At 47.3% G+C, this 27,697-nt stretch overlaps 1 protein-coding gene across 12 annotated transcripts in view; it reads right to left on the bottom strand.

The window, feature by feature from the left end:
* Positions 1-10,904: 10,904 nt before the first annotated feature.
* Positions 10,905-27,697, bottom strand: part of PHACTR1 (phosphatase and actin regulator 1) — a 426,275-nt gene continuing 409,482 nt past the window's right edge. For 11 of the 12 annotated variants that reach the window (XM_039525218.1, XM_039525220.1, XM_039525219.1 and 8 more), the window contains 3 exons: positions 25,968-26,108; positions 20,761-20,837; positions 10,905-15,924 (listed from right to left, as the gene is read on the bottom strand). In XM_039525218.1, the coding sequence (XP_039381152.1) occupies positions 15,909-15,924; positions 20,761-20,837; positions 25,968-26,108 (234 nt within the window). In that variant the 3' untranslated portion in view covers positions 10,905-15,908. The remainder of the gene's footprint in view (positions 15,925-20,760; positions 20,838-25,967; positions 26,109-27,697) is intronic. The other variant, XR_005594204.1, reaches the window with a different exon arrangement.

The raw sequence follows: 27,697 nt of genomic DNA, 5'->3' as shown, positions 1-27,697 counted from the left end.
GCTTGTGCCTCAGGTAGGGCGCCGGCTGTGGTTTGCCAGCTGAGGTCATGCAGCTGAGGATGTTTTGCAGTGGCAGGATGGTATAGACACCATCTGCTCTATGTTACTGTGTAAAATACAGGCCTGGGCTGTGCTTGGCAATGTACTCCTGTCCTACCTCGTTGAAGTACATGGACTGTTGAAAGCAATTTGGAATCCTTTGAACTGAATAGTGCTAAATACATATAAGAAGGTGTTTGGGCAAAGGAGTAATAGTAGCTTAGAGCAGGTCTAAATTTGGCCCTTAACCCACAGGGGCAAAAAAGGATTTCCTTTGCTATCACAGTTTCTGTTAGCTCCCTGGCACTGTGCAAGAGCTACGAAGTCATTTGCTCATAGTAATTTAAACTACCCACCCCCTCACCCCTTGGATGCTTGAAACTGAACTGTCAGGTGCATTATTTCTCCTCCCTTAGCCAGGCATGAGTCTGGTGACTGGATGATTGTGAGTGTAAGACTACAGGAATGGTTTTTACAAGGCCAACAGAAAGAGCATTGAAACATCCATTTTGGAGGGGGAACCCCTCCTGGACAACAACTCCATTGATCTGCCAAGCGAGTCACACCATCTTGATGTAGTCCGGGTGTACCCAAAAGCAGTTGTTCTTCCTCCAGAGGCTTAAAAAGATGCCCTGGCTCTAGCTGAGCCCATGTTGCCTGTTGTAGTTCTTACACTGGCAGCATCCAAATGTATGACTGTGGCACTTGAACAAAGACTCCCGCTGCTAAAGACAATGCTAGCCAGCAGAGGACGACACTAATGCGGGGGCAGGAGCAATTCTCAGTTCCATTGGTACGTCATCTTCTCCTAACTGATTGTGCTGGGGGCTCTGCCTGGCTCCAGCCAGGGGCAGCTCCAGGCACCAGCACGCCAAGCGCGTGCTTGGGGCAGCAAGCCACTAGGGGCGCTCTGCCGGTCGCCGTGAGGGTGGCAGGCAGGCTGCCTGCAGAGGGTCCGCTGGTTTGCTGAAGCCTGCCTGCCATGCTTGGGATGGCAAAATGCCTAGAGCCACCCGTCTCCAGCACTCCGGCCCCTCAGCTACCACCACCACGTGGGATGCCTGATCAATTCAAGCTTCATGGAGTGGTGAGAACCAGCTCTCTCTCTTGGTGTAGACTTCTGACCCTGACTTGTGTGAGCAGTTATAGTTTTCTAAACCTGACTTTTATAATCAAGTTTAAGTTAGATTTAATATTATAACTGTTTTGTTTATTTCACTCCCCTCTGGTTGTTACCTGGCAATAAATAACTTTCATAATTAAGTGGTTGCTTTTCTCGCTCCCCCTCGGGTTGTTTTTTTTTAAGTTTCTTCATTCACTCTGCAGCAATGCTCCTTGTATCTAAGCTAAAAGATTGCTGCAGCACCCAAAAATCCTGTGGGGTTTGCTCATCAAGTGGGTTACTACCAGAACAACTGTAATGTGAAAGTGGGGTTAGGGACATGCTGAACCTGGGACAGATGAGGGTGTCAGCTTGGAAGTGCTGCTTGACCCAATCTGCTGAGTCCAAGGACATATAAGGGGTCAGTTTGGGAGTGCTGACCGACCCAGTCCTTGCAGATATGCTCTGTTAATGTGTATGTATGTTCATCTAATTCTGGGGCTGGAAGAACCCAGCCTTGGGGAGCCTAGGTCCTGCAGGATAGCTCCATTGGGAGGGAACTTGCAGAAGGGAGAAGTATAACACAAGTGACACAAGCAGTACATTGATAGAAGTACAGAAACCACCCCCCTCCCCAAAGAGTAACCCTAATAAATGAGCCTACCCCAAAGTAATGGAGAAAGCTGGTAACATTTGGCATTAGAAGGGTTCTGAGCAGCTCATTAACCACCTAAGTCTTGACATTGCCCCACAGTTTGGTACATGCCCACTGGCAGAAATTTTAATCCCTGTGGGGATTTAGGTGCTTAGATGGTTAGGCAGCAGCTGAGCAGTCATTTGGACAGTGGTGCCTAAACATTGGCCTTTAGGCACCTAAGTTCCTTCATAAATCTAGCCCCCTACTCTGTGCCTCATTTCCCCCTATGAGAAACAAGTGTTATAGTGACACCCACATCAGGCTTTATGCCCTGCTAACAAAACATTTTGCAATGGAGTAGTTACAGGCGAAACTCTGCACCTGTTAGCTTTGTTGGTTGCACTTAAACCTACAGTGTTTATATTTAAAAAAGGGACAACTCCAAAGAGACACCTTGTCTCTGCTTTCCCCTTCTTACCTCTGTCAAACGGGAAGACAAAGCTAGGCGGGTCCCTCAGTCCTTAAGTCTATGAAGCGAGAGTTGTTAGAAAAAGCCTCAAGGTAGCTGCTGCTCTACACAAGCTGCCAGTGCTGTTCCCAAACTGGCCACCAGAGTGTACCTTTCCATGCAGCCAGAACACCCTCAAGACACAGCAAGATTGGTGCAGATAGTGATAGTGGGCTGTGCTACATTTAAGATTAAGGTGAACGTTCTGATTAAAGCCTGACTGGAAGTACTTCTAAAATCCACTTTGCTACTTGCACTACCTTGACACATGGGCGCTTTCCTGGTCCCGCGGCTTCTGCCAGGGATGGGGTTGGGGCGGGGGGGTGGCGGGCGCAGGCACTTTCCTTAGCCATCTGCCCAGTAGCCAGTGAGCTGGGCTTCCGCTGCCAGGCCACAGACATGATCTATGTCCCCAAACTTGACACTATTACTTGCTTAAAATTATGCTATCCGTCATGGGCGAGAAGACTGTTTTTTTCTCTCCCATGTCCCCTGCAACATATAGTACTCCTCTCCCCATTTCCCGCTCACCCCTCCCTTCCTGGCCCATAAGCACTTTAGACACCAGCTGTGCATGAAAAGTGGTCAGACTCTGAACTTTAAGAAAAAGCTGCATCTTGAGTGTCACACTCAACTGGCCCCCAATTTGGCTCACTAACCCTACCGTGTGTCCCCCAGAGGCACCCTGAGTAACCATGCAGTACTTAGCTGAGCCTTAACAGAAAGCACGTCTTAACCTCAGCTAAGGCAGAGGTTGGTGCCCTGCTTTAAGGAAGTTAATCCACACCAATGGATTTTCTATATCCAAATCGACAGCACGGGAGGCTCCGAGATGTATGAAGTGGCCCATTCCATTGTCACTCAGTGTTATGTGAAGGAGAACACCCTATGGAGATGAATACAGCCTGAAACAATAGCTGAGACATGTGAACTACTTCAGTGGGTGCCTTCACGTCTCCAATGCGTACTTGAAAGCCTGTGATACCATCAAGCCTCACACCAGTGTCAGCAGTGTGTTCTCTTGAAGCATGCCCTGAGTGTGCCTGTTCTCAGCTGGCCACCCACAGGGACTCACATGAGGGGACATGGAGAGGGGCTGTAATCCACCTGGAAAGACAAGCCCCCCCCCCCAACATCCCAGCTCCCAAGAGACAGCAGCATCTCACATACATACCAAAGGGGCATAGCCATGCCTCACCCACATCCTGGTGCACACATGGGAGGCGAGAATGAGGCTGACAGGTGCCTCCCATGCCAATCCCTCCCACTCACCCTGGCACCCACCCGCATGTCCCCCCAACCCCAATATCCCATCCCTTCCCTAATCTCCACCTCCCCCCCCTCTGAGCTGAGCCACCCTTCCCACAACACCGCTCCACTCCTATTACCCAGCCCGAAATGCCCCCATTCCTTGTGCGGCCCCCCAAGCCTCTCCCCCAGCAAGCATTCACATGTGTAAGAGCTTGAGCACCCTCTGACTTTTCTGCTGCACTCAGATTACATCCCTCCCTGCAAAATAAAAAAAGTCCTTTGCCAGAGGCAGATTGTAGCAGAAATCGGACACAAAAAGAGTCACCTGGCTATTGTGAGGCTACACATGCCCAGTGTAATCAGTTTGGCCCATGCGCCTTAAGTGGGGTGACCATATTTCCCTATGCTGAATACGGGACAGCTGGTAAAATTACTCATATTCAAGTGAATTCCATGGCAATCAGTCAGAACTATGCAGTACAAATGTTCAAATTAACATCAAGTTAACTGAGCCCCTATTAAAAGGGAAGACTGTGTAGTTGGATTCTTTTTTAATTTACCTTCTGATCTTTAGGGTTCACACAGGGAGAGGTGACACAAACACCCCTTAACCCCCACCACAACACAGGGAGGGGTGACATATACACACACTCCCGTATACCTCTCTCACGTGGGGGCGGGGGCGACCAACTGACCCACCCCTCCCCGCCCAGGGCTCTCCACCCACCATGCCTGGCTGGGCCTCCAGGATGGACCTGCCTCTCCTGATACTTGGCGCTGCATCTTCCCAAGGCAGCACATGTGTGTGTGACAGGGGGGGCACTCAGGGTCACATTTGCCCACCCTGATTTCTGCCAGGGTTCACACCAGAATGTGGCCAGCAGCAGCCTTTTGGCACTGTGCAGGAGGAATGAGGATGGAAACTGCTCCCCGCCACAGGGGAGGAGGAGGAGGAGGGGCAGGAAAGGGATGATCTGGTCCAAGTCTTGGCAGAGCTCAAGTCCTCTCTCCCCCCTCCCCCCCCGCCATGGCTGGAAGCAGCTTGTCCCTCCCTGCCTGCACAGTGTGGAAAGGCAGCTAACACCTCCAGGCTGCTGCTGGCCACCTGCATAACCAGTGATGAGCTCCCAAAATCCTAAGAACCGGTTCCCTACCAGGTCCTCGTCGGCACTTCGGCAGCAGCAGTGACGGGGTCTTCACTCGCTCCGGGTTTTCGGTGGCGGGTCCTTCACCCAGAGCGAGTGAAGGACCCGCTGCCGAAGTGCCATCGAAGACCCGGTAGGGAACCGTGTGGTGAGTACAAGCCCCACGTGTCTGTCTCCCACCCACATCCGACACCAACCCATGTCCTGTCCCCGACTGCCCCCCCTCAGAACCCACAACCCATCAATCCCCCCCACTCTTTGTCCCCTGACCACCCCCTCCCGAGACCCTCCACCCTAACTGCTCTGCTCCCTGACTGCCCCGACCCCATTCACCACCACCCCAACAGAGCCCTAGTAATCCCACGCTTACCCAACCCCTCCATTCCCCATCCCAACACCCCCCCAGAACCTCTGCCCCATCCAACTCCCTCCTCCTGCAACTCCCTGCCCCTTATCCAACCCCCCCCAGCCCCGGCCCCTTACCATGCCGCTTATCCCTGCCCCCGGAGCCTCAGCATGCCACATCCAGGAGCGGCCCTGCCCCCTTACCACGCAGCTCTGAGCAGGAGCAGCTCAGGTCCTGCTGGAGCCAGGCCACTGCAGCGCTGCCCAGGGCCACTCCTGGACGTGGCGCGCTGAGGCTCCGGGAGACGGGGGGCCAGGGGTAAGTGGCATGGTAAGGGGCTGCGGGGTTTGGATAAGGGCAGGAGTCCCAGGGACAGGGAGCAGGGGGAGGGGGTTGGATGGGGCAGAGGTTTTGGGGGGGCGGCCGGGGAGGGGGAACGGGAGGATTGGGGGGGGGAGGCAGAGGCGGGGCCAGGGTGGGAGCCTCAGAGATTGTCGTGGGGGCCCCTGTGGGGCCCGGGGCAAATTGCCCCACTTGCCCCACCTCTAGGCAGCCCTGCCAACCCCTCCTCCCAGCCCCAGCCCAGCCCCCTTACCATGCAGCTCAAAGCCGCAGGAGCTGCAGAGCTGTGTTGGTGCTGGCGGCTCAGTACGCTGCGGCTCTGCAAGGGGGGAGGGGAAGCGGGGGAGGGGCTGGGGGAGCCTCCCCAGCTGGGAGCTCAGGAGGGCCAGACAGGATGGTCCCACGGGCTGACCAGAGTTTGTCCACCCGCCCGCCCCTTTAGTAACCAGTTCTACACCCGTTTCTAAATTAAACAGCCAGTTCTTGCGAACCGGCTCCAGCTCACCACTGGACATAACCCAGCCGCCTCCTGCCCCCTTGCTACAGCGTGGGCAGGAAGGGGTTAAGCCTCAAGGATGCATTGGGCACCAGGGCCCAGGGAACCTGACTGCAGGAGCGTCCGCGAACCAGGCCAGAGGGGTAGCTCAGCAGGGGAGGGTGTCTAGAGGACAGAGCCGCAGGACCTGGGGTGGGTGGAAAGCGAAGATAGAGCAAAGCCCCTGGGGGTTCAGGGCACGACCAAGCTGGAAATTGCATCCCCCCCAGCCACTCCAGAGCTTAGCTGAGGGGCAGAGAGGCTTCCCCATGCCAGAGCTGTGCAGGGCTTTGGCACACACAGGCATTGGCTCCTCCTGGCCAGAGCCCCACACTCACCAGTCACCACAGCTCACAGCATGCAGCCAGTGCTGGCCGGAAATGGGATGGGAGGCAGGGACCTGCAGTCTGAAAGCCAGCACACAGCAGGGGCTGTGCTGACGGACCAGCAGGGGGAGCGGCTGGCTCCACACACTGCAGCTTTGCTCAGCTACCAGCCTTGCACCGACCCCAGGGCCGCCCAGAGGGGGGGGCAAAGGGGGCAATTTGCCCCGGGCCCCGGGCTCCGCAGGGGCCCCCAAGAGAACAGCGGGGGCTCCCGCCTCCGCCCCTCTCCTGGAGCCTCAGCGCATCAAACGCCGAGTCTCCGCCGGGGCCCCTGAGCCCCGCCCCGCTCAGAGCCGCGTCGTCAGGGGGTGGGGCTGGGAGCTCTGGGCTGAGCTCGGCTCCCTCCGCTCGGCGTGGAGCTCCCAGCCCCGCCCCCTCACCAAGCGGCTCTGAGTGGGGCGGAGCTCAGGCCCCGCCGGCCACACGCTGCGGCTGTTCCGGCGAGGCGCTGAGACTCCGGGTGAGGAGGGAGCCGGGGGTAAGAGGTTGGGGCGGGCGGGAAGCGGGGCCGCCGCGGCGCAGCCCGGTCTCGGCGGTAATTCGGCGGCGGGGGGCCCTTCCGTTCCGCCGAATTACCGCCGAGACCGGGCTGCACTTCAGCGGCGGGTCCCGCTTTGGCGGCGGGGGGCCCCCGCCGCGGGTCTTCGGGGCACTTCCGCGGCGGGTCCCGGAACAGAAGGGCCCCCCGCCGCCGAAGACCCCGGAATCCTCTGGGCGGCCCTGACCGCCCCTCCCTGGTGGGTGGGTGGCTGGTAAGCAGGGATCCGGCCAGCAGCAGGACTTACTAGTACTGATGGGGGTGGGGGAGACAGAAAATATGGGACAATTTGCCTGTTTTTTTAGAAAAAAGTCAGGACACCTGCAGGAGGGCTTAAATATGGGACTGTCCCTTTAAAAACAGGACATCTGGTCACCCTAGTCTTAGAAGTTTTAGGCATGCACCTAAATTGAGAGACAGACTCTTGGGCTAAGACTGATCTGAATTTTAGTCCCCAGAAGGCTTGTGGGTGCCATTCCCTCTCTAGGGATAACACTTGAGTGACTGAGTCCCTGGAGCAGCGATCACAGACTTGTTTCCATTCCTATCTGCACAGAAAGAAGTTAGAAGAATCCATAAACCCTAATGACAGGTTTCAGTGTAGCAGCCGTGTTAGTCTGTATCCGCAAAAAGAACAGGAGTACTTGTGGCACCTTAGAGACTAACACATTTATTTGAGCATAAGCTTTCATCAGCTACAGCCCACTTCATGGGATGCATGCAGTAATTACCACTACAAACAGTTCTTTTTCTCTCCTGCTGATAATAGCTCACCTTAACTGATCACTCTCGTTAGTGTGTGTGTGGTAACACCCATTGTTTCATGTTCTCTCTCTGTGTGTGTGTGTGTGTGTATATATATATATATATATATCTCATCTTCCTACTGTATTTTCTACTGCATGCATCCGATGAAGTGGGCTGTAGACCACAAAAGCTTATGTTCAAATAAATTTGTTAGTCTCTAAGGTGCCACAAGTACTCCTGTTCTTTTTGCATAAACCTTAAGAAACACTTTTACAGGGGGCTGTATCTTGGGAACCCCTTTGTCAAATGGTCCTAAATTTGGTTTACTAACTCTCACCAGCACCTCCATGAGGCATGCCAAATATCAAGACAGTGCAATTAACTGTACAGATTTTATAGCACTTAGACTAATCAAGCATTAAACAAAGCTGGTCTAAAATTGGTGCTTCTGCACATGGCACTAAAGCTGTTCCCAAACTGGCCACCAGAGTGTACCTTTCAATGGAGATTAGGAGAACCCCCTTCCTCCAGACTGAGCAAGATTACAATCCACGTGCTGGTAATAAACTAACCTTAATGAAAGCACAGGCCTCTCCTTCATTAGTCCAGTCTGGAGCACTACTTTAGCTTTTAAAGTTTGAAAGAAGCAGCTGGTTCAGGAAGGTTACATTAGTCTGTCAGAGAGCAGTCAGTCTACAGCAACTGAGTATAAATCAGACACTTGTAGCAGCTGGGCTCATCTTTTCTGAACTAATGGCAAATCCAGATGTTCCTCCTAATTTTTTAATCACTGGAAGTTTTGAATAGGCTTTTTTTTGCTTACTGTACTTAATAACTCAGGTAGGCAGTACAGCTGCACAGATGAATGTGGAAGTTGGCCAAGGAGGCTGAGGCAATACAAGATGCTGAGAAGTGTGTGGGGAGAGAGGTGGGAAGGAAGAGACAGAAAGCAACTAATAGAAGAGAGCAAATGTTTATTTAAAAGTAGAAAATCTAGCCCCATACTTGATGGGTAATAGCAAGTTGTGTATAAACCAAGCCTGCAATGCAGGCAGCCTTGCCAAGCTGTAACTCAGCAATGGTGGTAACTCATGGGTCTGTAGTTAAAACACATACTATCTTGTTGCTGTTTAGTCAAAGTAAATGGATTCCCCCCTCCCCCATTTTATGATAAGGAAAAAGGGATTGCTAAAAACATAAGCATTTGAAAATGCTGGCAGAATTACCATGTTTGGTCTGCTATAGAACCCATCAGCAACAGAGAGGAGGCAGAGCACAATTGGGACTGGTAAAATATATAGAACTCCCTGTTGTACCTGAGCAATCCAAAGCCACCTGGCTTTTTAGAGAGCAATGCTATTGCCATCTGAGAGTTATTCAGAGACCAACGTGAAGCAGATCGGGACTAAAATCCACAAAGGCACTGTCAACAGGACAGGTTATTGCCTGGTAGACCTGGATGACCTGACTACCACAGACATGAGGGAGGGGAGGAGACAGAACACAGCAGTTCTTCAGACACAGATACTATAAATGCTGCACATTCTGGGTTCCACAAGTGCAATCAAAGACTTTTTTCCCTTTCAGGAACCCAAGCCCAGCTTATGCCCACTACAGTACCTTCATTTCCAATGGTCTGTCATTCTCCCATACTCTGCTCTCAGGCTCTGTCTAGCCTTCCTTTGATACTTGTCACTCTCCACACTTTCTCTAAGCCAGCCTCAGAAAAACAGCAGCAGCAAACACTCTCTTCCACATGTGAGACCTCTCCACCCAGCCCCCTACCATTCCCAACAGCCTCTGAGGGGACTGTAGTTTATTAGAGCCAGCTAGACTACCTACAGCTGCCTTGTTTAATTTGTCACAGGGAGTGAAGCATTGCATGCCTAACTGGCAGGTGTCCTGCTGCCCTGTGGAATTCACAGCCTTGAATTAGGTGCCTAAAAATGGGATTCACAAAAGCCAGCAACAACTCCAACAGGAGAGGCTGAAAGAGCCTCACCCCAGAATATCCAATAGGGTAGGAGTTAAAGGCATGCACCCGGGACACAACGTTTCAAGTCCCTGCTCCAAATCCAGCAGCAGGGGGATTTGAAAACAGGTGTCCCACATCCCAGGTGAGTGTCCCAGCTACTGAGCTATTGGTTATTGTAGTACACGTGCCAGCCAGTCAGCCTGCCCCAAAAATTGCTCATCTGGTCACCCTTGTTTTCTTTTGTGCCGGTGAGGCATGCTCTGAGAATGCCTACTGGATCAGGCCCTGCAGGCAAGACTGGCAGGGAAACACCCAGTTTGAGAATCCAACCAGGTCTTAGGCATCCCACTACAGTACCAAGAAGCTTGGTGTCATCGGGATTTAGGCAGTTTTGTGTATGCCCACTGGCGGAAACTGAGGCAACTAAGGGATTTTACTAGCAGACATTTAGGTGCCTAGAGGGTTAGGCAGCAACTGAACGGGCTTTAAGAATCTCAGGGGCACAAAGTGGTGGTTCAGCGCCTAAATACCTTTGTGGATTTTATCCTGGATGGTTTTAGCCCAGCTCTCTGGGGACACTAGTTCCCATCACAAATTACCCTGGACTGCATGGGCATGGTGGGGGTGTTACCGTCACATCCGTGTACAGAAGAATATTAATAGTGAAGTGTGGGGAAGCTTGTACTTCAGCACCTCAAGTTGTTCTCCCTTCATGGATAGGAAATTTCCCTCTGCAGTGCTGTCAAGCCGGCAACCTTTATAAAGAATAAAGGCACTTGCAAGAGACTGAATGAGTATTTCTCTTCCTGTGGCTTTTGCTCAATTGTAATGAGCCTTTGCTGCTGATTGCGCTTGTCTGATCAAGATCTGCTCTAATACTATCTAATACCAAACTTGTGTGTGTGTGTGAGATTTCCAGAACGGGGAGACCACTACAGATGTGACTCCTGCACTCGAAGGAAAGCAAAAAACATGCTGAGTGGGATATTTCTGCAGTGAAGACCAGTGTTTATTAGATTGGTGTTTGGGACAATTGTGGCTGCAGAGTGAACAGCCAATCTTCTTCAGTCTTCTTTGCTGAGCCTTCCCAGAGATGGTGGACTAGATCCTCAGCTGTTGTAAACTGGCATAGCTCCACTGAAGTCAGTAGGGCCATGCCAATTTACACCCTCTGAGGATCTGTCATCCTGATTACAATTGTTTTTCCCTCACAGGCCTAACACTGTGAGGTGCTGAGTGCTTACAGCCCCAGGACTGGTAACTTAAAGTACTTTTTTTTTTTGGGGGGGGGGGGGGGGAATATCTGGCAAAGAATATAACAGGAGGTGAATAAAATACACAAGATCAGGAAAGGTTTTTTAAAATGATTTTTTTTAAAGAAACTGCATACATCAGAGACAAACAATAATTTAAATACCATGCAGTTTCAGTATGTACAAAATCTAGGACATAGAGATCCAGTTTACTTTTTCTTCTAGTTATTTACACTGTTTTCATACAGTCATAATCTGTTAAATTACAATACTGGAAGAGCACATGATTGACAGTCACCACATTCACTCCTATACAAAGACAAACTATGTACATACACCTGGATATCAGCTGGAAAATGCAACTGGTTCTGGAGTATGTGAGACGCATGGAAAAGCAGTTAATGTACCCTTCACATACTTTGTTTTTATAGAAGTGATACTAAATCACTGGGTGAGCAGTGGGAAAGATCATTTATAACAATTTCTGTTGGCCAAGTTTTCATCCTTTTCTTCAATGGATATTTGTACAAAGTGGGTTTATTTGCAGGAACATTGGGGGATGGATGTTCTGCGTGTCATAACCCTATTTGCATGTGAACCTGGGTGTCTGTGTTTGAATGTAAGTATTTGCTGGTCATTTTTGGAAGTGCTCTCCTTCTGTTTATAAAGTTTCAGCTGTCCAGTCGGCATGCAGAAGCAGTAACATGTTATTCAGGTGACCAATCACACCTGATGAAGAGAGAATAGTCAATGACAAAGTGAAGTGCTTGCATGTAACCCTGAGGTTGAAACCTCTCAAGGGTTCATTGAACAACTACAAATAAATAAATTAGTAAAAATAGAAGCCTATTATTATTATTCACTATTTTTCCTGGTAGTGCATCCTAGGGACCAGATGCACAAAGATGGTACAGGCCCTGCCCCAAAGAGTTTATATATACCCTGAAACCAACTCCGATCTGAAATGGATAATGCACAGTACATTGTTCACTATGAATAGTTCACTCAGCTCTATTTTACACTATTTCCGGCCTGGAGGTGGAGGAATAGACGTCACCATCACTTCTCAGTAGTTTGTGCGACTTTCTCAAACTAAGCAAAACATTTAGTTAGAAGTTTTATGATTTTTACCACAACTCCTTGTGTTTTCCCCTTCAATTTTCCACTAATATTTCCATAAGTTCTAGAGCAGATGTTGCATTACACCTTGTAAGTATTAACACTGATTCATTAGATTATTACCAATATATTTTCTTTTTCACCATTGGCATTTTTTCCTCCACATAGTTTTTAGCAATCAATGATGAGTAGATGAAAATTTTGCTCTCACCAACCTATTTTTGTTTCTTTAAGCCAGTTAAAGTGAAGTGTGTGTTATTATGATTATAAATCCTTCTAATACAAATGAAACTCATTGCTGATAACTGAACGTTCAGTAGAAAAATTATCTGCTTTATTATTAGCTCTACTTGGCCAATTTTTTTTTTTTTAAGAAAAGCTCACTCCTTTTTTCAGATGGAATCCCAAATACAGTAACTCAGTGGACATGGCTTTAGCAGAGTATTGATGGGAAAAGCATTTCAACTTCTGCAGAAAATAGATTTTTTAAAAAAAAATAGTCTGCCCTCGTTTTTCTCTTAAACGTCCATGAATGTCAATCGGAGTGATGTAAGTAAACTGAGGGCACAATGCAGTGTTCAGTCACCAACAAGTCATCTTTCAGGAAGATGCCTTGTCAGTGCATCACTCCTGCTAAACACCCAAACATCCTTAGGCTCAGGGGAGAAGAAATGTCAGCTGTGTAGCATGGACTGATGCTGCTACGCTGGGCATTTCACCTGGATTCCCCTGCAATGTGCTGCTCATGAGAAATATGGCAGTTCCACTGTTTCAGATCAGAGCGGAACTGCAATGTCTTCTGCTAGAATATCAGGCAAATGGAATAATACCTCAAGCGCCTTCCACATCTTGTCTCAGTGCCAAGCAAATCCTGAAAAAAACTTCCTGGGAGTTCAGTGGGATCTGGCTTTATTCCTTATCTCCAGCAATATTATGACCATATCCAGAGCGAGGTCTCTACTGTAAACTAGAAAACCACTGAGCAGGGCCAGTTCAGTCCGGCTGCCTGACCTGCAGGTGTACCGGGGGTTGCGGCATGGCCCTGACACAAACGGGACAGGTTGTATTGCTACAGTGGCATTTCCTGTGTGCGCTCCTCCACCAGCAGCTTAGTGTTGCCTGAGAGGTCTGCAGTGATAGCAACAGCTTGATGCCTATCCCCTTATCTCAGCCTCTCATTCCTCCTGTTTATCAAGAAACCCAAATCCACCCGTTCCTTATTGCCTCCCACCAACACACAAGTTCTGAATACTCCGATTTCTGTCGCTGCTGCTTCCTCGGCCCTCCCATCTGACTCAACCTCAGACAACCAGGCAGAGAAGCCAGGACATGTGGGCAGCCGTGGGAGGTCACATTTTGAATCCCGGGGCTTGCAGCTGTTTGAAGCAGCCATGTCACCGGGCCATTTCATAATGCAATGTGCACATACAAATGCCAACACCTTTGTTTTCTTCTTTCAAGCCATGTGAGAGAGTGAATTTAATAATATGCACACCTGTGGTTTCAGGGAAAAAAACCCTGCAGCAATATGTGCTAGGCGGATACCTGCTCTGCTGTTCCTGCACTGTGCTGATAATGCTGAACATCAGGTTCTCACTGCTGGTGAACTCTTGTCTGAGGAACTGCATTGTACTTCCCCACTAACTTTAATCTGCAATGTCCTGCAGTCAAGTCAGTTAGAACTGGTCACTGGCAGATCATATTTATACAGAAGGCAGGGCTTCCTCTGTCTAAGATAAATCATCTTCTCCCAGAGCGTATTGGGATTATTATTTTCTTTTGACAAGTCTGGGTAAGTATATCCTGTACGTGTGATGAGGATGCAGGATTCACCTTTATTTTTAGGCTCTTGTGAAACCACTAAACAGTGCCAGGTAATAACTTCAAAGACCTATTACCTCAAATAGAAACGAGGCAAAAGGGCAACAGTCAGTACTTTGGCTCCTGTGGGAATGGCTGAGGTGCTCTTTGCCCTCCACCCTGTAACAGATGTTCACTGTTCCCCAAATGCTCACTCATAAGTCACATGGGTGACCTCAGATGAGACTGAAACACTTCCACTCTTCTCAGATACGGCCCAATCCTGGCAGGTGCTGATCAGCCTCAGTTCCTTAATGAAATCAATAGGCATTATTTTGATGTCATTTACACAGGCTTTATACTAATGTAACTTCACTGAGTTAGATGGGGTTGCTGCTGATTTACACCAGGGCCAGTGGGATGAGAAACAGGTCCAAGAGGAGCTGAGTGTGCTCTGCACATAACTGGACACATAATATACACCTGTTAAAGCAACCTCAATCTGATGCTAGTCTGAAATCAGTGGAGGGGGTGGGTACTGTATTACCAGGGCACTCCAGGGAAGAATGGGAGGAAGGGTGAGTGGTTGTGCATGCACGTGAACTCCTGCAAAAGATACCGTTGTCATAGAAAACCTTGGCCTCCCTGCACAGACTTTCAAAAGCAAAACAACATTTGATATTATTCCACAGTCATGATCCAGAGCATTGCAATTTACAGTAATGTTACTTCAGCGTTTTGGCCCATTTATATAGAGTGCAGCAGTATATTTTCTCATAAGGGATGGAATCACAGACATTTGTTTCCAGCTTGTTAGGTTTATATTGTGTCAGGGCTGGATGCTGCAAGGGGCTGAACCCTCTGGTCCTGATCCAGCAAAGCACTTCAGCATGTGCTTGACTTTAATTAAGCATCTGAATAATCTCACTGGTTTCAAAGTGACAACTCCCATGTTTAATTAAAGTTAAGCAAATGCCTAAGTGCTTTGCTGGGCCAGGGCTAGAGTGATCATCCCCTTGCAGTACTGAGCCGTAAGTGGCCATTTTAACAGTTAAAAGCATGCCAGTGTAAAAAAGCCTCTGGGCTTTTGCCTATTGCCTTGGTTCTAAATACTGCAGACAATTCTGAGCCATCCATAACAATACAATAGTATGTTTTTGTTACACCAGAACCAAGAAAAGATTATTCTCAATATGATTGAAGTGCAGGCCTTTACATGCCCAATCTGCCCTTTAAAAATCTCATACATACAGAATAATACATATCCCATGGATACCTTATCGGAATCCAGACCTTTGACCTGATTCACTGCTGCCTTACACCTGTGTGAACTGGAGGGAAAACCCAGCTATTCTGATTTGATTGTGCTCTACACGCCTTTACAATTACTAGGCACAGGTGCAAATGAGTACACAAGGTCAAGGCGGTGCCTTTTGCTTGTTATTTACCAATATTATTGTTACTTAATGTTTGTGGAGTCATAATTAGGTTTGGAAAACAAAAAGTTGATTGAGCGAAGCCACCCTTCAGTAAGGAATGCTGTTCTTGTTCTTGTGAACCAAAATGGTGATCATCAACCAGTCACAAACTCCTCCAGGGAAAGTGAATTTCTTTGTACTTGGAAAGTGGGCAGGTCCTGAGAGCAGTTCTCCTCCCTCATTGTCCTTCTAAGGTGCTCCTAAACTGAATGAAGTGTTTGGACTAAAAGTGCTTTAACGTGGTTGCAGGCCTCTTGGAGGCTTCACCCAGCACAGTCATTCCCAGACCACCACCAAGTGCCTCAGTTTTCTTTGGAGTCAGGCGACAGATGCTTGCAAGGATGGGGGTGACTGAAGACAGAATGGACGCATTACCAGCTGGGCTTGGACAAATATGGTGAATCCACATGCCAGGAAGTCATAAACATAGATGCCAGCTCTTGGTATGATGCCCACCAGGGGTATTTTCTATTATCGAAGCTTGTGCCAGCAGGTCTGATGATGTAGCAGTACCCATCACATGTAAGTACAATTTCCATTTTTGCTTCTCCCCCTCTTATTTTCATTTATCTCTTTAATTTAATTATTTTAAAAAGGCAGTTCAGAAGATTTACATTGTACGTAACAGGAAGTGAATAATACCAGCACTTACGGTTCTTTTTAGTTAGGTTTTAAAGATGGCATAGTAGTCAAGTAGAATTGAACTGCTACGGTCTATGAAACCTAAAAGAGAAAGGATGAATGAAAAATTCAATACTTTGCAACAAGCTTGTTCTCACATACATATTATATGTCATCAAAGAGGTGGCATTATTTAGTGGTTTAGGGCAATGGCATTGGACACCAGGATTCCTGGGCTCTGTTTTCAGCTCAGCTACTGACTCACTATGTGACCTTGGAAAAGTCATTTAAACTTCCCTGTTCCTCAATTTATCTATCTGAAAAAAGGGGTTTAGCAACATTAACACTTACCCAACTCACCGAGTTGTTATAAGGCTTTCAGGGCCTGATGCAAAGCCCACTGAAGTCAATGAGCATTTTTGGATCAGAACTTTAGGGCCTATTTACACACCAATTATTCCAGAATAGCTATTCCAGAATAACTCCTCATTGTGGACACACTTATTCCAGAATAAGCGTGTTAACACGTAGTTATTCCAAAATAGCTATTCCACTTTAAATTCTCGGCCTACCTTACTCCAGAATAATTTTCATTTGCAGGCAAGCCCTCAGATCTTCAAATAATAGACTTGACATCAATTCAAAGTATTATTAAGGCTATATTTTAGTCACAGATATTTTTAGTAAAAGTCATGGACAGGTTACGGGTAGTAAACAAAAATTCACGGCACATGACCTGTCCATGACTTGTACTATATACCCCTGACTAAATCCTGGGGGTGGGAGGGGGCCACGGGTGCTGGGGTCAGGTAGCCCAGGACCCCTACTGGTGCTCAGGGGTGGGGGGAGTTGGCGGGGCCAGCAGGCTCCCTGTCTGGCTTCGTGCCTCCTCGGAAGAGGCAACATCCTCCTCCCTCAACTCCTAGGCGGAGGCGTGGCCAGGCACTCTGCGCACTGCCTCTACCCTGAGTGCCGGCTCTGCAGCTCCCATTGACTGGGAACCGTGGCCAATGGGAGCTGCGGGCAGTGTCTGCAGGCAGAGGCAGCATGCAGAGCTGCCTGGCCACACCTCTTCCTAGGAGATGAGGGATGTCGCCGCTTCCGTGGAGCCTCCCCCACAAGGTAAGTGCCGCCCAGAGCCTTCACTCCCTCCCGTGCCCCAACTCCCAGCCCTGAGCCCCCTCGAACACCCAAACTCCTGCTGCTGCTGGGGACACGGTGGCCCAAGACTGCTCCAGCAGCAGCTGGCCCGGGGGCTGCCTGAGCAGCTCGGGCAGCCCCTGGGCCACCTGCACCGGCCACTGCAGAAGGCCCAGAGGTCCCAGAAAGTCATGAAATCCATGAGTTCCGTGACAGACTCACAGCCTGAATTATTATTCATTAACGTTTAAGTTTAAAGAGACATTTGAAGTTAAATGTGCAGCTTCTCTGCAGGGACTGTTTTGCAATGTATCCAGAGTAGGGTGACCAGACATCCCAATAAAATCGGGACTGTTCCGATTTTTAGGCGTTTGTCCTGCATCCCGATTGATGTTTGGTCGGGATGCAATTTGTCCCGATATTTCGCACTCCTGTTTTTTTTTGTCCCCTGCTGGTGGGACTCCGGGACTCCGTTCCTTCCCCTCCCCCCTGCCGGCAGGACTCCGCACTTTTTTTTTTTGCTCTGCCGGTGGGACTCTGCTCTCTCTCTCTCTCTGCCGGCGGGACTCCGCTTTTTTTCCTTTCTCCCCCCCCCCCCAATGTGTCCCGATATTTTCTTCATCCCATCTGGTCACCCTATTCCAGAGGCTTTTGTTTCCAGTTATGTATGTTTGTTTTTTTAAGTGTTGGTCTTTAACTCTACCATCAGCTAAAGTATCCATCCTTCTAGAAGAGCAACACTCATATCCTTTACCCAGCATGTGTGTCATTATCGTAATGACAAAAATAGATCATTACCCTGCTAATGATTTTATAATGGTGACTTATCTGAGTTTAAGAGAATTACTCTTTCATGTCAGTGTGTTTCATTTATGTGGATATTTTTTGGTTAGACAAACAGCTCCAACAACCCTGTTGAACTTTAGATGAACCTTTCTCCAGCTTCCAGTATGCTGGGCTTAGCTTTCAGTGAGCCCAGGGCTAGATTTGAATGAATCAGACCCAGCTTATGGATTCAAATGGAAATCAGACAAAATTCAAGAGATTTCAGATGAATGGTCTCCTCAAGATTTGGAAATAAAGCAAAATTCTGGATGCAAAACCACAGGAACCCACCTGAAAGAAGGCTCACGCAGATCCCCCTGCAAACTAAAATTGCTAAGTTTCACAGGTATGTCTGCACTCCAGTGCGCTGCTGCTGTGCCATTGTAGTTCTGTAGGATAAACACTTACTACAGCGATGGAAGGGGGTTTTTCCACCGCTGTAGTAAATCCACCCCCTCAAGAAGCAGTAGCTGGATAGTAGAATCCTTCTTCTGATCTAGCTGTGTCTACACTGCGGGTTAGAAATTTTTCACAAATCTGAGCGATGTACCTAGGTGAACCTAAGTTTTAGGTGTAGATGAAGCCACATGCTTCTAGACTTAATGCCTGATCTTGTGAGTTGCTGAGCACTCAATGGAAGCTGACAGCGCTTGGCATCAGTTAGAACCGTAACCAGTTACAGGTATCTCACATCTGGAGGCTGAATTTAGCAGGACAAACTCAACTCTAGTGTAAATCCATTGAGATGTCAAAAGATTAGGTCAGAGATGATTATGGACCGTTGTGTGCAACTACTAAACTGGAACTGGCCTAAGATTTCGTGCTTCAAAGCAGGGACGGCTCTAGTGATTTCGCCGCCCCAAGCACGGCGGCACGCCGCGGGGGGCGCTCTGGCGGTTGCAGGTCCTGCGGCTCTAGTGGACCTCCTGCAGACGTGCCTGCGGAGGGTCCGCTGGTCCCGTGCCTCCGGTGGAGCATCCTCAGGCATGCCTGCAGGAGGTCCACCCTAGCTACGGGACCAGCGGACCCTCCGCAGGCATCCCTGCGGGAGGTCCACCGGAGTCGCCTGCCGCCCTCCCGGCGACAGGCAGAGCGCCCCCCGCGGCATGCCGCCCCAAGTGCACGCTTGGCGCGCTGGGGTCTGGAGCCGGCCCTGCTTCAAAGGCAGCTGCTTGTCTCTTGCAAATGACTGCCCTGCACCTTTAAAAGGGGCAGCTCAGCACCTGAAGCCTTCCTTTTTACACAGACTAAGGCTGAAGTAGGACCCACCCTTCCTCCCTTTTAGGTGGTAAAATACCCGGTTTGGTCAACACCTGCTGTGGGCATTATGCTAGCCACCCCTTTTTTAGGGGGGCTGGGAAGGAATATTTCCCTTACCACCATATTGGCTTGGGTGTAGTTGGGTTTTTTTTCACCTTCCCCACAGTGGGTTTCAGGAAGAGGTCTAATCATGCATGGTGTGATGAGCAGTAGGCTATATGTCACAACTCATTATTTAAGTGTAGGGCGGATGTCCAGTGCAGGTACTCCATAGAAAAGGTATACAGTGACAGGATAAATGGCTTGGAAAAGAACTTCAAAAGAGGTGTTCATTAAAGGAACGAACAGGGAGAGGTTGGGGACTCCTATGATTGGTACGGCAGGGAGCCAACCTCCCATTATAGCCCACCTTAACCCTCCTACGAGGGGTGTGTGTGGATGGTAAGGTCCCAGAAATGGATTTGCTGGAGGGACCTGGAGGGAAAAAGCGGGGGAGCTGGTAAAAGCCCCCCAGCTAATTACAGAATAAACATGGAGTTACCTGCACTGTACACTGTTATCTACCAGGTAGTCTCAGACATTTAATAATAAAGTTGTGGCCTGATTAAACCCATGTCAAATGTCTCCTCTTCTTCTTTAGGCATAGCCAGACAACACTCACATACATTCTTATTTGTTACTATTTGACTCCTTTTTCCACATCTTTAAATAATGTGGTGCTAGCTGGTGGATCATTTCTGCAAATGAATGTGTGCACAAACTATGCAATAAATTTTAACACAATTATAATGTATGTAAATAAAGATCCACATGATGCAAAATTAATTCAGCCTTATGCTTTTCCAGGGCATTCCTAAAGTATTAACTGAAAGAGATTTGCATGAGACCTCTTTCTTGAAATGAATTCCTACAATGGTTATTTGAAAAAAAAATCTATGAAAAATAAATGTAAGTGAATCTAGTGTAAGACTTTACTAACCACAGAGAGCCTGATTTTCAGAGGTGCTGAGCACCTGCAGCTCTCATTGACTTCAGCTGGATTTCCAGGGACTTAACACCTCTGAAAATTACAGAATAGAAGCAGCATGGACAATGGTGAGGCAAGCGTCCCAATCCACCAATGTGCTTCAACCCTGAATTGTTATGGATGAGCGTGTTAGTTCAGGTTCCTGGCTCATTCAGTTCAGGGCTTTTCTGCCCACACTGCCTACAAGGATATGAACGGGTGCCAGTTATAACGCTGAGTTTGATATTTCCTCCTAAATTGCCTATGGAAAGAACTGAAACACAGTAATAGAATAACCTGAGCATTCTATATGATTTGTGTTCACATTGCAGTGCATTAGCATCCTACAATATATGAGCTCTGCAACAGGAAATGCTGTTATAACCTTTCTGCTTTCCTTTTCCTTCCAGACACAAACACCATTTATTTTAGATACCAGAACAAGTGAAATGCAAAATGACCAGCCTGCTAAACAAGCAAAATAAAAAAAGAGATTATATATTGTTACAGAAATGACACACAACTGCATACAAGCCTGTAATCTTGACAGGCGTATGTCTTGAGTGGTGGTTGATTGTGAATGCTGTTTGTGTGTGGCTATGTATTTGGTGTGTGCGTGTTTGGGAAAGAGGATGCCTATATGTTTTGGAAATCAGAACTATTAATTGTTACTCTTAAAACAAACAAACAGAAAAGTCTCATCCAACCTTGTTAGATGCTTGCTTAATTCATGAACCTCCATTTCAGTGCTTTTAAATTCATTGAGCTCTTTTCGAATGGCTGCCTGCAAATGACAAAGAAACCAGTAAATATGCAAATAAAAGAGATCAAAATAAGCTCACTTTTTATTCAAAATGGTATATTTGCTTAACAAGCAGGAAAGAGGCCATAAACGACGTTCTCACAGGTAGAGGAGAAAGCATATACAAGGCTCTTTAAAATATTTCTTAAAAAAAAGAGAGAGAAACCCAATCTAAAAACCACATGAAGACAAGAGCAGAAGAATGTTTCAGTGAGCTGTATCTATTAGAAGGGGAGCTTATTTGTAAACAATGCTGACATAGGTCCTAGTTCTGGTCCCTCAAATAAATACCCCCCAAATGGGTGCACATATATGTTGCAAAAGCAAAATGAACAAAAAGCCATATGGAACAGATGAATGGCTTCCAGACTTTGACTATTCCTGACCATAAGGGAGAGAGTACCAGAGCTGAATGCCTTTCACACAGAATGCCCTGCTGCTTATCCCTATTAAGTCAACCTCTGGACAGCAAGACCATTCCAGTCAACTGCTGCAGCAGGGCATATAAGTAAGAAGAAAGAAATGCCAGCACCTTGAATTGCAGCACCCACAGCAGACTGGAAGCCAATGCAGGGCAAAAAGCATGACTGCCAAATGCTCATATTGGCCTGTTGCTTAACAGGCAGATGGCCGCATTCTGCACTAGCAGAAAATTCAGAGTGATCTGCAAGGGTGGTCCTACGTAGAGCACATAGCAGTTTCCAGTGTAGAAGTGCCAAAGGCATGGGCAACTGTGGCCCAAGGAAACATTTTCAAAAGTTCCTAAGTCCCATTGACTTTCAATGAGGCTTGATGATCCTGGAGCCCAACACATCTTACAGTTTGGATTGCTTCATTCCTTATTTAAAACAATATTCTTTCTGCCAAAAGAACTCCCAGCAGGGGATGGCACTAAGCAACGGAAATAGCACCAAATCCTAAAATAGCTAGAGTAACTGGATAGTATTTCACCCAAATCACTGAAGTCTCAATCCTGCAACTTCCGGGGGTCAGGGCTGGGCCCAGAGTGAGGAACGTCTAGCCTCCAAGCAGCCTCACTGTTGATGGTTTAGCCGAAGATCGAAAAACCTTTAACTTTGACTTTTTTCCCCCTGCTGGTCTTCTGTTTATGCTTCTACCTTACTGCCTGATTATGAAACCTTTTACTCATGTGAGTAGTCCCACCGGTAAGTGCTACTCATGGGAGGAGGGGCTATGTCTAAGGAAATCTGCACTGGTATAACCTCCTAATACAGATAAATTACATCAGTGCAAAAGGGGATATGTGCCAGTGTGATTTATCCAGGAGCAAACTGCCTTCATCTAGACCAGAGCGGACGCCAGGCATAAGCAGACTAAGGCTTTGTCTACACTGGCACTTTCATCGTTAAAACTTTTGTCGCTCAGGGGTGTGAAAAAAAACCGCCCCCCTAAAGGACAAAAGTTTTAAGGATGAAAAGCGCCGATGTGGACAGCGCTTCGTCGGCAGCAGCCGTGTTTCCCACAACGAAGCTAACCGCCCCTCATTGGAGGTGGGTTTATTTTGTCGCCGGAGCGGCTACACAGCACACATTACATGATGTGGCTGCAGAGGCACAGCCATGCCGTTGTAAGGTGCGCAGTGTAGACATAGCCTAACAATTGCTTAGGGCCCTGAGCAGCTTAAGGGTCCTCAAAATATTCCTGCTGAGGGCCCCCAATGGGCTAGCACTGCCTCTGATCTAGACAAGCCCTAAGCACGACTCTTTGCATGGGCTGCAGAACTGGGCCCTTTGTGCTCTTTCCATACAGTGTTGTTGCTGTATTTACTTTGGAAATGACTGTCAGGCTGTGCCTTATCTATCACTGAAAAGACTGACTGTTTATGCAGCAGCTCAAGGGTCTGCCCTCAGCAGATAGATTTGCTGCCTAAGGGTACGTCTACACTACTCGCCGGATTGGCGGGTAGCGATCGATCTATCGTGGATTGATTTATCGCATATAGTGTAGATGCAATAAATCGATCCCCAATCGCTCTCCCGTCGACTGCTGAACTCCAGCTCGGCAAGAGGCAGAAGCAAAGTCGACGGGGGAGCTGCGGACGCAAAGTAAGTCATTTTAATTTGATCTAAGATACATCAACTTCAGTTACGCTATTAGCTGAAGTTGCGTATCTTAGATTGATCTCCCCCGCCACAGTGTAGACGAGGCCTAAGTGACTGTGAAGGGCCACACAGGCGGCTGACTCCCACAAGGTCTGAAATCTATTACCCCATGCATTCCTGATCTATTGGTGAGATTTTAACATGCCCTTTTTATTCCTCAAACCATTACAGTTGGTAAAGATGAAGTCAGACTGAACACAATTCCGCACATCCAGAACATGGAGAGCAAGATTAATTTGACAAACAGAAAATCCATTAGAAAAATTTATTTTTGCAATAAATCTTCGCCCTGGTCCGTGAAGACAGAAAGTTATTGAACAGTAGCTGTGGAGGGGAATAATCTTCAATAGGGGAGTTTTGGTTTTGTCAGAGATGGTTTCCATTTGTTTTTCTATTTTTTGTTTAAATGGTGCAAATGATGACGTAGAAACGCAGGCACGGCAGATGCCAGCAATCAGGATATTTTCCATAGGACCTGACCTCAAGAGGGAAAAATAGATTTGTGCACTTTTTTTTGCTCCTTTATACATGCAGAAGGAACATCGAGTCTTGTTTCCTCTGTTTTGCTGGAGGTCTTGATCAGCAACCGCCAGAACTCAGTAATACAGACTGGCCTTCAACGTACACCATAAATAAGGGTCCAAGCTCCATTCCCCCGCCCCCATATTTACTTTCTTTTTAACACTGGTACGTAGCACTTTAGCACTGGTACGTAGTCAGAGATCTCCAAACACTTTACAGGGCTGGACAGGCATTATCATCTCTGTTTTATAGATGAGAAAAAATAAAGCAGGGATTGGTTAAGTTACTTGACTAAGGGCTTGTCCACAAAGGAAAGTTATATTAGAATAAGCCAAGATGTGAATTGAAATTGATATAGTTACCGTAGCTCAACATAATACCCAGGATGGACAGTCTTAGTCTGGAATAAGTAAGGCTTGTTTTGGTTTGGTTTTCATTGCTTTGGAAGGGATTAAAGCTAAACTGAAGAAAGTCACTCTTATACTAGAATAAGAATGTCCCCTTGGATAGCTATACTGATATAACTATACTGGCTTAGCTATACTGGTATAAGTGCTAACACATGCCCGTGTAGACAAGCCTTAATTGCAGTTAGTCAGCTGTAGGGCCAGGAATAGAAATCAGGGCTCCCAGTCTTATTTCCTGTCCACTGGACTACACAGCCTGGTGATAACATGCTAGGCTGACACAGTTCCACATTAAAAAAGAAATTTAGATCTTGATTTTCATTTACACTATGGACCCTTTAAATCACAGTGGTAATGTAAAGGGGCCAAAGAGTGGGTGTAACATTTCTCAGGCCCATAGTCTTGTCTGTCTTGAGAACTGCGATAAAAAGTTTAAATCTCTCTCTCTCTCACTTTGTGGACGCTATCACCTTGTCTCTGCTTGAGGCAGACATTGCACTCTACGTAGTAGGACAAAGAAACAAGTGGAAACAGCTTGAAGTGTGAATACAGTCCACCTTCTTTCTGCAACCTCAGTGTTATTTATATAATGTCAGGGCATTAAGCCCTTTGCTGCTAGTTCCCACCACAGACTCAATGTGGTGGTACAGTATAGGAATAACTGATGTGCCAAACTCCACTAACACTCAAAAAAAGGTGTACTTGATACAGAGAACCGCTTTTCTCAATATATATGGCGCATAAGACAATAATTAGGTGGTTAAAAAACCTTTGGGGAGCAGAAAAGAACATATAAGAACAGCCATACTGGGTCAGACCAATGGTCCATCTAGCCCAGTATCCTGTCTTATGGCAGTGGCCAATGCCAGGTGCTTCAAAGGGAACAAACAGAACAGGGCAATCATCAAGTGATCCAAAATCATGTTCTATCCCTCCTGTCTTAAGATAAAGATACTGGGTAAAATTTTCAAAAGCAACTGAGACCCAGTGGCTTTCTATTGGACAGGTGCTTTTGACAATTTTATCCATTGACATTTTGCACCCAAGGACTGATTGATTATGTGACTAAAGTTTTAGTGAGTGCCAGTGCAGTACTGGTTCATTAATTCTGTCTCCAGGTATCATGTGCAACCTTGCTTGTAGGAGCTCCCCACCCATAAACTGGTAGAATTACTCAGCGCAACCAACCAACACACATGCAAATACAAGGGCAGTCAGGAAGGTCTCTTCCTCAGAGGGCCTGATTCCCCTCTAATGCTGATTTTATGCCAGTGTAACTCCATTGATTTCACTGGGATTAGTCCTGATTTACTGGGATTGGCAAATGAGGCTCAATATTTACAATGTTGAAGGATAGCTCAGTGGTTTGAGCATTGGCCTGCTGAACCCAGGGTTGTGAGTTCAATCCTTGAGGGGGCCATTTGGGGATTGGTCCTGCTTTGAGCAGGGGGTTGGACTAGATGATCTCCTGAGGTCCCTAATAATCTATGATTCTATGAACATGAAAACAAAATACATTGGCAGAAAAGAAACAGAAAACTCATCTGCTTGGGGTTCAACACAGCCTTGCAACCCTGGATAATCAGTACCCTCCCAAAGGCATTTCACCCTCTACCTTTCAGCCAGCCGCTCTTAGGTCTTGTCTACATACAAAAGTCGTCCTATTTTAACTCTACAGGTATAGATAAAGCAGTACAATCCCTCTAATGTTGATGCAGTTATATGCCAGTATAAAAGAGGTTACACCAGTATAGGTTATTCCTGTATAGAAGGGGAAAAAGTTATACTGATATAAAGCACCTTTATATAGGTATATCTGCATCCACGCTAGAGAATGTTCTGGCATAACTATATTCATTACAATCACATTCCTAACCAGCATAGTTATGCAGGTACAAAATCTGTGGGCAGACCAGCCATTATAGCCTTTCCCCTGGCCACCTTTGGAAGGAAACTGAATTGAGGTTAGGCCCTTGTTCGCAGTGTCGTGTCACACCAGCATTACTGAACCTTGTGATCAATACACAGCTGCTACCAGATCCTAAGCTCATTGGGCTTACTTTGTCGGCGGCTGAGAGTCGTGTCCAGGGTTTGTCCGCCCTCCTGTCATAGTCCTGAGCATCTGCCACTTCCACGTAGTCACTGAAGCGGATGAGGATCTTTTTCTCACGCAGCTCTTCCACTGTGGGCCTTTGGCTCAGCTGCAGGTACAGGGGGAGAAAGGGCACCGAAACTTAATTTCTCCCCGCCCGCCAGTGCTATTCTTTGAGTTATTTTACAGGCAGAATGATCATAATGATAGTAGGTCCCAAAGGTAACATGGCCGGATTCATTGGTTTTAATTACCTTCTGCATATTCAGTGGCTGGAAGACAAGCCACTGTTTTGCCTTCTGAATACCAGATATGAGGGTGCAAAAAGGCCCTAGAGTAGGAGTAGCTGGTTGCAGGAAGATCCTTCAGTGGCACAGAGCCGGCATAGCAACTTATATGCCATCCCCCCTACGGCTGGAGTAGGGGCAGTAGGTTGGGGAGGGACTGTGGCTGGAACCACAGGCACAGGCAGAGTCAGATCAGGAGAACACAAAGGTGACTAGCCACCTTCACGCACCTCCTAGGGAGACCAGACGTCTCGATATTATTGGCACTGTTGCAATATTAGGGGCTTTGTTTAATATAGGCAACTATATTCTCCCCCACCCCCCAAAAAGTGTCCCGATTTTTGACATTTGTTATTTGGTCACCCTAGCACCTCCCCACCCCCCACGGCCACTCCTGGGATGTGATGTGTGCTCTTTTGCTGCACTGGAGGCTGCAGACTGAGGAAGTGAGCCTATCCCCTTCTGAATTATGAGCTAAAGGTGACAAAGCACCATTACTTACCATTGTAATACCCCATGGAAAGGAAGGCAGGATGGCTTTTGCTCATTTAGCTTTTCACTTTATGCTTTAGTTTGATTTTATGTCACAGTATATTGGATTTTTAACAGATTATATTGAGTACAAGAAAAAATTTCAAGCACATATTGCATCATGTCAAGAAACCATCTTCATTGTTCCAAAGCAATTTTTCTGCGTTTTGCAGAAATGTAGGCCAACCATGCTTAAAAACACAAATCAGAAATAATATGCCCATAGTCCACATATACCGTAGTCAGCTATGTGCATGTATCGAAGGGCAGAATTTGGCTGTAAGGGATTTATTCTCTTTGAATGCACAGAATTCCCATTACTGTCAATTGGAATTATATGTACTTTTCTAAAGAGACTATATATACCTATTCGATGCAAACAGTTCCATTAATCCAGCATTATGGCTGAACAGTTAAACTCACAGTATGCAAGAAACTGCAAAAGTTAAAGTTCCAATAGCAATTTTAACTTGGCCATGTTGCCCATACAATAAGCCTTATGGCACAAAATACATTTTATAGACCTTAGACCTTAGTCCATCCCGTGCTTTGCTGTACATCGGGCTACCAACATTTGCCATCCTTGCCTGTCAACTGCCCTTCTCTCCAAATCTTCCCATTTCATGTTGAGATGCTTGATGTCGTTCAGAACTGTTCATTTCCATGTTATTCGCAGTCTTCCTCTCTCTCTTTCTTCTTGTGTTTTCTGGCTTCCATTCAAGGGTGGTATTTGGTAAGCGTTCTTTTTCCATTCTCAGCATATGTCCCAGCCACTGATGTTTTCTTTTATAGATTACTTGTGAGAGGGTGCCTTGTCCAATAATTTTTCTGACTTCTTCATTTGTCTGCCTATCTCTATATGTTATTCCCAATATTCTTC

This window comes from Mauremys reevesii, linkage group 2, assembly GCF_016161935.1.
Source record: "Mauremys reevesii isolate NIE-2019 linkage group 2, ASM1616193v1, whole genome shotgun sequence".
In the NCBI taxonomy this organism is placed as follows: Eukaryota; Metazoa; Chordata; order Testudines; family Geoemydidae; genus Mauremys; species Mauremys reevesii.
The sequence above is the reverse complement of the archived record's forward strand: the minus strand, read 5'-3'. Positions and strand labels throughout refer to the sequence as shown.